The sequence below is a fragment of the Vanessa cardui genome, chromosome 21 (assembly GCF_905220365.1).
Source record: "Vanessa cardui chromosome 21, ilVanCard2.1, whole genome shotgun sequence".
Lineage (NCBI taxonomy): Eukaryota > Metazoa > Arthropoda > Insecta > Lepidoptera > Nymphalidae > Vanessa > Vanessa cardui.
Window position 1 is genome coordinate 4,508,943 of NC_061143.1, and position 9,410 is coordinate 4,518,352.

Here is a 9,410-nt window from a genome sequence, read left to right on the forward strand (position 1 = left end):
ATTATATACAAAAATTTAGATTTAGGTATGTCAGCGTTATTTTTCTTTGTATTTTCTTACGAATAAGGTGAAAAGATGTAAATTTATTTCTACATAGTCCAGTAGAAACTATTTTTTCTATGTTATGACGATTAATGTATTATAATAATAGGTTATATGATAATTCATAATAAATAGTGTTAACAAAATGTTTGATACTTTTATTTTTATATATTATATCTCAAAATAAAGTTAAATTTACAAATAAGTGTTTTGTTGATTAATTGATAATTGTTGATAGTACTATATTTTTAAATACAGCCATAAAATAATACTTAAATAAAGAATACTATTGAAAAACTTATAAATAAATTACTCTAGAGTAACAAATTTGCACCAGTGGTTTAGATTTTAATTAATTTGACAAAACTAAAAATAAATCAGTATCTTTTCTATATTCTTTTCGTCTAATAATATTTCAAAGAATTACCAGAACATCTTTATTTTCATCTTCAATTATGCATTTATAAGTAATGGATACAACCATAAACAATTTTGACATCATATATTTATTAACATTAAACTATTCATTTCCAGTCTATCCAATCAAAGGGGGCTGGGGTTACTGAATAAATAAACTTGGAAATTAAATTCATGCAATAGTATTGATTGAATAAACTTGAATATTAATCATGTATTGTAAAAAAATAGCATTATAGTAAATAATAGAGCAGAACTATTAATAATAATTAAGTGGAAGACTACTACTTTATAGATGTCATTTCTTTCCAATCTTTTAGTTTTGTCAAATTAGTAGCAAAAAAGTTTAAATACAAAATTAAACACAGTCAATATTTTTAGTAAATCATCACACAGGTATTATTCTAGGTTCAATAGTTAGTTACAAGTATAAGTATCACATATAAAGCTTATTATTATCACATCGAAGGGTCAAAACGACATGTAAATCTACAAATACAGAGTCAATTCCATGACTGTTAGAGATACCATGAGATGCGTCACAGGAAAATCTTGCATGTGAATTTGCTATAATATTTATTTTATGTCAAATTACTTAATTATATAATAGATATATAACGTTTCAAAATTCAATCATTCCTAGCAGATATATACAAAACAAAAGGAATATGAAATAATATCCTTGGCTCATGTAACCGATTTATCTATGTGAAAACACCACAGGATACAGTGCACATTATTCTACTGAGTTACTCTGGTGTAACTCCTACACATGTTGACTGAGGCAAAAATGTCAACCCTCCAATTTTCGCGTCGCGTTACAAACTGACTCAGCCAACCAATTATTTTGACTTTTTTTTAAAGTTATTAGAGCCATCAAAGAATATAATTGAGAATATTTTTATTTATAAAATTATTTCAACGTGCAACATTTTCCAATCATTAAAAATAATGGCAATTATATTTAGACAAAATTTTATCACATCTCACCGTGTCCCTTACACTACAAACTATTCAAAACATTACTGAGCACCCATTTATGGAATGTCCTGCATTATTACATATTACATGCAAAAAACATTAATAAGACGTGTTACTATGTAACATACTTGTTATATAATTTAATTAAATTCCGTTTACTTGCAATTAATTTATAAAATTTGTCAGATATCGTCAACTTCTATTGAAACTATGACTCGAGTTATTATTTTGCAAGAAACTTGGAGTCTTACCTTCTTTAACTATTCTTAACGCCTGTAAGACCCTCGCCGTGTCCAATTCTTTTTCTGAAGCCTTCTCGTTATCTAAACAAATTTCTGACATGCGAGCATTGAATTGCTCGATGACTTTAACTCTGTAGTCTATGGATGACGCTACAGGATTAGCCGTTAACCATAGATATTCTAAGCACGGCAGATTACATATATACTGTACTTCTTCCACGTCGTCAATTAGATTACACCCGAGATCCAAACTTTCTAGTGAATAAAGCTTAGAAAAACCTTGTAGAGATTCGATTTTATTCTGTGAAAGATCTATTTTAACAATATTGCCTATTTTAGCGTGCCAGTTCAGACACGTCGAGAATCTATTCATAGATAAGTTGAGTACTTGTAAATCGTGAAGGCACGATATGTCACACAGCTCGGTCAGTTTGTTTGATGACAGATTCAGTTTCTGTAACTTGGGCACCAGTTTGATTGCCCAGTCGACATTGTCAATGTTGTTGCTTGCAAAGTTTATAACTGTCAATTTCTTCCATATCTGAAAAAAAATATATCCAAAAATTATATCACAGAATTCATAATGAATAGGATGTTCATTGTTAAGAATGTATTTTATTATTGTCATCCCATTTTATATTATTTACTTTCACAAAGAGACTATGCAAATCTAAAAATGGTAAAAATAGAACTAATCAGAGGTTGGCGACCTCCGTGGTCGAGTGGTGTTTACGCCGGTTTTCATGGGTACGTCACTCCGGGTTCCCGGGTTCGATTCCCGGCCGAGTCGATGTAGATTATCATTAGTTTTCTATGTTGTCTTGGGTCTGGGTGTTTGTGGTACGGTCGTTACTTCTGATTTTCCATAGCAAAAGTGCTTTAGTTACTTAAATTGGGATCAGAGTAATGTATGTGATTTCCAGTCCCATATATAATCAAGATGAGCCAATAACTAAAGGTATAAATATATATACGATATTATAAAGATATCCCATCACATAAAAATAGTAGAGCAATATCATCAATATACATACATATATAAAAGTCTTCCGTTAATGAGTGACTGACAGACAACGCACAGGCTAAACCACTGGACCCACAGACTTGATATTTAGCACACGTATACCCTGAGTATCCTAGAGGTGCACTAAAAAGGGATTTTTAAACTTCCCACGGGATAGGAAATAAATGGGATTTGTATTTTCGAATCAAAGTAGCTCTATCTCCGTAACTATATAATTATTACGGGTTTCAAACTTAGCACGTATAAATACAATGAAATGTTGGAAAATAATATTTTATACATATATTATTATATTATTTTATAATAATAAATTATTAAAATAAAAATTTAAACCTAAATATCAGCACATCGTATTATGAATAATATTTAATTATACAAGTAAAAACGCAATAAGTGGATAGTATATCATATATTAGATAAAATATGTAACCTATTTAAATGTGATATAACCTAATTCATAACGAAAACAAATGTTATCTGAATCATTGAAATGACTAAGCAGATGTCCGATAACCTAGTCATAAACTAGGATGGTAATGTGTATTTTATTATTCATATTCATTTATTTTAATATGTCTGTTGCAATCTACATCATTCGTATATAATATGGGATATTTTCTTGCTCGTTTATAGATAATAGTACAAATAGTAAGCTATACTACAATTAACGATTTGACAATCACAACTATACATAGCTATCTAAGGCAGTGGTTCTCAAAGTGTTGTCCGGGGCAATTCAATTTTACCTTAAAGTCACGACTAATATTTAATGAAAGAATTAAATCTGTACACAATAAAAAAGTTATAGGATAATTTTAGAACATTATTTTTCGATATTATGCTTTGTCCACTTATCAATAGCGAACTTTTATATCTACAATCTCTTTTTCCTCATTGCATACTTTATGTAAATAAATTGACGAATTCCTGCATTAAATTATACCTATCGTAAGTGTTCCGCATATTATCAATTGTGCTCCCCTATTTCGTAATGATTGAGAAGCACTATTGTAAACGTTAGACGCTTATTGTTGACACAACTGAGTGGTCTATAGTTAAACATGCTTAAGGCTTGGAGGACTAATCCAATGGCGTAAAGTTTAACAATCAATACAATCGGAAATTCGAATTTTAAATGCAACGTTAAAATGTGTAAAGTTGAGCGAAACGTTTCTGCAGTTTAAGTCTCTAATTTTTAATCATTTGTTTTTTTTTTATATCACATTAATAGCATACTTAAAATTAACAATTTTATTTTGGGAGCGTAAATAGCATATAATTATCTTTTGACATTATAATTTAGTTATTAACATTTGAAAATGTAATTATGAGTAACAAAATACAACATAAAACCTATTCATAGGTTTATTATCTGTTATATATATATATATATATATATATATATATATTAACAAACAGGTGACTCTGCTTGTATGAAAGAATAACTTTCTTAAAAATAAATATGCTGTAATTGATGGTCATAAATAGATTTCTACCAATATAAGTCTGAGACTATTTGTTAAAATAAATATAGTAGGTACACATACCACAGTGTCTGCGAGACTGGACTGGTCCTTGTGTAGAACATCAACGAGCAGAAACTCATTCAAAGTCACAACACTGGCTATATGTACGGACAGACTGATGAGTGAATCACGCAGACTCCCTGAAACAAAAATTCATAAATACTTTAATGCTACGAATGCAAAGATTACCTGAATATTATTTTTAGCAACAATTTCCTATTTGATTACTTAATAAACTATATTACAAATATGCACATCATATAAAGACTTTATTGTAGGTCTACCCTGATACCACAAAGTATCATATTTATATGAAAGCTCCATAACTATTATATAAATTAATATTATTATTATCAGTTTTAATTAGTATTATGATCTTGTAAAGTGGTCATAAGTGTTAGTTTATTTAATAAACCTCTCCAAGCAATTCATTCTTTTATCTCAGAACATATTGTTGTGGATTGCTTAAAAGTCAAGTTTAAAATAAGTGTGTTGTTTATCTACCTAATCTTGTTTAATTATCTTATCTAGATGACTTCTGATATAATTTTTTTAAATATGTATCTGTGGTTCTTTTTAAACACAATATATACATAATTAATACAATATATGTGTAAATAACAATTTTATTTTTAAATATTCTTTGAAAATAGAAGCCTGAAAAAATTAAATTAATGTGTATACATATATATAAGAATGAATACAATGCACAGATAATATCAACAAAACAATGAATGAAAATATTTAACAGAAAAAATTGTTAATCAAATACATATACATACAATTAATCATATTAATTAATCATCATCAGATAGGAAGTCACTATAAAATATAAAATTAATCCCTTGATGTTACCTTGCATTTACTAAATATTTTTGCAAGATATATTCACCAGCAGTGTTGGGCATTAATCAAGCAATTGTCAACTATTTTATTAATTGACGAAAAAAGTAATTGCAATTAAATTAATTACAATTAAATTAATCGCAATTACACTTTTAATTGCACCTTGCAATTAAATTAATTTGATTAACGTATGTCAATTGCAACTTACAATTAAAATAATTGCAATTAACTTTTTTAGTTGTTTTATAAAACAATTAAAACTAACAATTAACTTTATGTATCAAAATGTAATTAGTAAATTTTTAGGAAAATTAAGCTATAAGTATTAGACTTCAGACAAATAAAAATGTGGTAAAAGGCTCTAAAAAAGTGTTTATTTTTATATTATATAATATAAAGTTGCATTGATAAATATTTCTGCAGCGTAGGTATAAAACAAAAACATTTCAAGTCGTCGTCTTCGTTCAAGTCTTTTATGTGTTGCTAATATATTTATTGAACTACATGAAAAGATAGGGGGGCACTATTCTACTACTCGGAACCACACGGGTATATTGTATTACCTTATATATTTATATACACCGGCTTTATATTATACAGCAGTATTTTTAATTGTTATTTTTAATTAAAATTAACAAAACAATTAAAAATTAATTAATTGTTAATTGTTACTAATACAGTTAACAATTAAATAATTGTTAGTTGTGATTTTACACAATTACAATTGATTAATTGTTAACTGTACTAGTAACAATTAACAATTAATTAATTGTTAATCTTTAATTTTAATTGCAATTAAAATTTGCCCAACACTGTTCACCAGTGCCTGCTTTATTAATTCATTTAGAGTTAGCACATTAATAAACTCTTAAATAACTGTGACATTTAATAATTTTACTAAATCACAGTATATAATTTCTGTTTAATAATTAGTCAATACATAAGGGAAGATCTATCCCTAGGTATATATATTATAAAAGTGCATTCATGCAACTTTAGTATAGGAAACTTTTGTTAATCCTTATGTATTAAGTATTGGTAGATTGAAGCATAAATAAATAAATAAAACTGACTAAGACATTAACTTACCGACACTTTGTATACATCCCATGGGAACACCGAGGACTTTTAAATCAACTAACGATTTAAATGATATGAGATCAAAGAATAGTTCATTTGGTATAATGTTACTTGTTCCTAATTTCTCATAGCTCCCTTCAATGCTGAGCGATCTCACTTGAGAACAGAAATCCAGTATGTGGCTGAAGTCAAACATTTGATCCTCTTTCTCTGTAGGTGGACATGCCATTTTAAATCTTTCGCTTATAGCATGTAACTGAAAGAACATATAATATATATTAAGTATTACAGATATTAAGAATGAGGTAAATATAATCTTAACAAATTTAAGTGTAGTGTTTAGTGTCAATCATATGGTGATTGACACTATACATATCTCACTTTTGAGTCACATAATTTAATTATATTTGATTTTAATATCCTTGTTTGATAAGGAGTGAATAAAGAAATTTACCTCGAGTATGCTGAATTTATGTGATTTTTCATTTTCCAATAACTTGTCGCCTTCTAAGTAAAGCTTTTTAGCCAAATCTTGTAACAGGAAAAATATATCATACAAGTGGAAGTGTAAGAAATGCGCGAACTCCGATGGCATCGTGAGCATTAAATATTTGAAGACATTTTTAAGGTAATCGTTTAACGCTTCACGTCTTTGTTCGACAAATTTAGGTGTTTTATTGCGTATAACTTTTTTCGGTGGCAACAAATCTTTCGCCACGCCATGGTCACTCACTAGCTTCTCGTGGAGTTCCACAAAGTCACTGTACCGATGTAAAACTTCCCATTGCACTGATCCCACTTTAACAACGATTTTATAATACGTTACATTATCCTTGGATAAAGCTTCAACCACATTCACTGTGCTGTCGTTTCGGTAATTTACAAACGACGACATTTTTACGTTGTACGGAAATTGGTTTAATTTCGCATTTCAAGTGATGTAATGACGGAAATCGACCGTGAAGTTTTATTTGATGCGCTACTAAGCCTTCTACAGAAATAATACAGTAACCAGTCTCATCAGTCAACACTAAAATGTAAATTATGACATTTGACATTTCTAAAATGTGATTTTGACGTTCTTATTCAATTCAGAATCCATTTGACATTTTGTAAATTTATCGTAATAATATAATGTTATAATAAATATTATATTCAATTTATACTATTATTTTTATAAGCTTCTAAATAAAGTCATGTCGATTAATGATTATAGTTTGGGCAATATTAAAGACTCCAAAATAGCTTAAAAATTACAATACCTTGTAACTGTTTCTAATCAAAGTTTTTTTAAATTAAATAAAAAAAAAATATTAATTATTGTAATAAACACGCAAAGTATAAAATAGCATTCATTCGTTATTTTTATTATTCGATTATATTCTTCCATCAGCTTCAGCTTCTTCAGCACATCCAATAACTGGCTTACCTACGTATTTTCAGACAAACAAATATAAGATCCTTTTCATTTCAATAAAATTTGATAGATATCGATATGGTCAACTTATATTAATGTCCAAGGCGTCATAGCTTGAGCATACTCAGTTAGCGCATCCATCACCAAGCAGAATAAATACGGACTGAGTACTGAGCCTTGGTGCACTCCATCAGTTACCACTATTGGTTTTGTCTAACCCACTGTAATTCTAATTATAGATTTTACTTCCCCGGTCCCTGTACATGTCAGCAATGGTGTCTATGTCCCATTCTGGGATATTTTTGTTGATAATTTATTATAAATTTACTTTTTGTTTTCGAAATTAACTCTCAACATTGGAACGCTACGCGAAATTGGATACGAGGACGTATCGGTATCGTACCTCGGTCGTCGCGTGCCTCACCCACACATACACAAAACTAATAGAGCGGGTTTACGCTTTAATCTGAAGTATTTGTGTCTATTGTTTGCACAACTCTTTCAGCTTTACAAAAATGATGACAATAAATTTAAATATACTTCAAATAAAGAATTTTATCAATTAGACTGTTTTTTTTAATGTTAGTTCAGAAAGAGGTATCACGCATGTATTAGTTATTTCAACCTTCTATTTATCTGAAATAGAATATAATACAATACAAAACAAATGAAGATATTCTTCCTACCCGTGAACATGCCATATAATAATAATAAATGTTTATTTCATCAATAACCAAGACAAGTATATTAACATTACAAAGGGTAATTTCTTCTTTTGAGTGCCATGAGCTCCCGTGCCAGAAGAAGTCGCTCTTCCTCATTCACTCATACTTTAATGCAAGTTATAAGATGAAACAAGCTAAGAATTACAAAAATACTATAGAAAATAGATATTGGTAAATCGCGCGCTTGTGTGTGTCTCTGTGTGTATGTATGTGAGTAAGCATGTAAATTACGTGTGAAATTTTCATGTGTAAATGGCTAACTGTATATATATCCAATCCAATCTACAAAACAAGATAAAGTAATAATTAATTCAGTATCATCATAATTCAAACCTTTAAGCCACGCCATTATTTTCGGTTTACATCCATGCAGAGTTATATATAATTGATCCTGCGAAAAACAAGGATTTTCTAGATTTTCTAGATCCACATATACTTATTCAAAGATTGTCCTTGTGATTTGTATTATAATATTAATGGTGATGGCGAATGCAAAACGGGTCGGAAATTAAGTTATTTAAAATCAAACGGTAAATCGGCTGGGATGAATTCAATCCCATGTTCGTTTTCTGGTTTTAAGCTGCACTTCCACCAATTTTCAGTCAATTCGGTGTAGTGGAACTAGCACAACTTTCTTTTATAAATATAGATAAGTGACCACCTGTAAAAATCCCGTCTGAAAAGGAGAAGAAGTTTAGATCTCCTCAGAGGAAGATACAGTTTCTAAGGTTTAATCTCCTTTCAGATTGTTTTGGAACTTGTTTCAATGCTTTTTAATTTTTTTTTAATGACAGCCATTTAAATTTGTAAACAAGGGTATATAAATAAAAAGCCGGATATCTATTCACAACTTTATTTAAGTATATTGAAGATTTTTACAACTAAAATTGTGCAAATAAAGTTTACAAAAATCTCTATATTTACAGATGAATTTGCTATATAGAGATGATCTGGTACATATTGTAGATTTAACAGTTTTTAGTTCTACCAATTAAAATTTTGGTGTATCTGTTTATACTGACGTAACTCATTAGAAATAAATGAAATACAACATATATTTTTATTTTACCAAGTTTCCATTGTTGATTAGTGGTAGAAAATAAAACAAAT

At 28.8% G+C, this 9,410-nt stretch overlaps 1 protein-coding gene across 1 annotated transcript; it reads right to left on the minus strand.

Moving 5' to 3' along the window:
* Positions 1–683: 683 nt before the first annotated feature.
* Positions 684–7,195, minus strand: LOC124538817 (nischarin). Its single transcript, XM_047116024.1, has 4 exons — positions 6,613–7,195; positions 6,168–6,414; positions 4,254–4,372; positions 684–2,223 (listed from the first exon to the last, which is right to left on the minus strand). The coding sequence occupies exons 1-4, from the start codon at positions 7,051–7,053 to the stop codon at positions 1,633–1,635; spliced, it is 1,398 nt and encodes a 465-aa protein (XP_046971980.1). The 5' UTR covers positions 7,054–7,195; the 3' UTR covers positions 684–1,632.
* Positions 7,196–9,410: the final 2,215 nt, after the last annotated feature.

Coding starts and splice junctions, on each gene's coding strand:
- LOC124538817 (XM_047116024.1), bottom strand. CDS start 7,053: ATGTCGTCGTTTGTAAATTACCGAAACGACAGCACAGTGAATGTGGTT. Junction 6,415..6,612: donor ATAAATTCAGCATACTCGAG/GTAAATTTCTTT, acceptor ATGTTCTTTCAG/TTACATGCTATAAGCGAAAG. Junction 2,224..4,253: donor CCAGTCTCGCAGACACTGTG/GTATGTGTACCT, acceptor ATTTTTTTTCAG/ATATGGAAGAAATTGACAGT.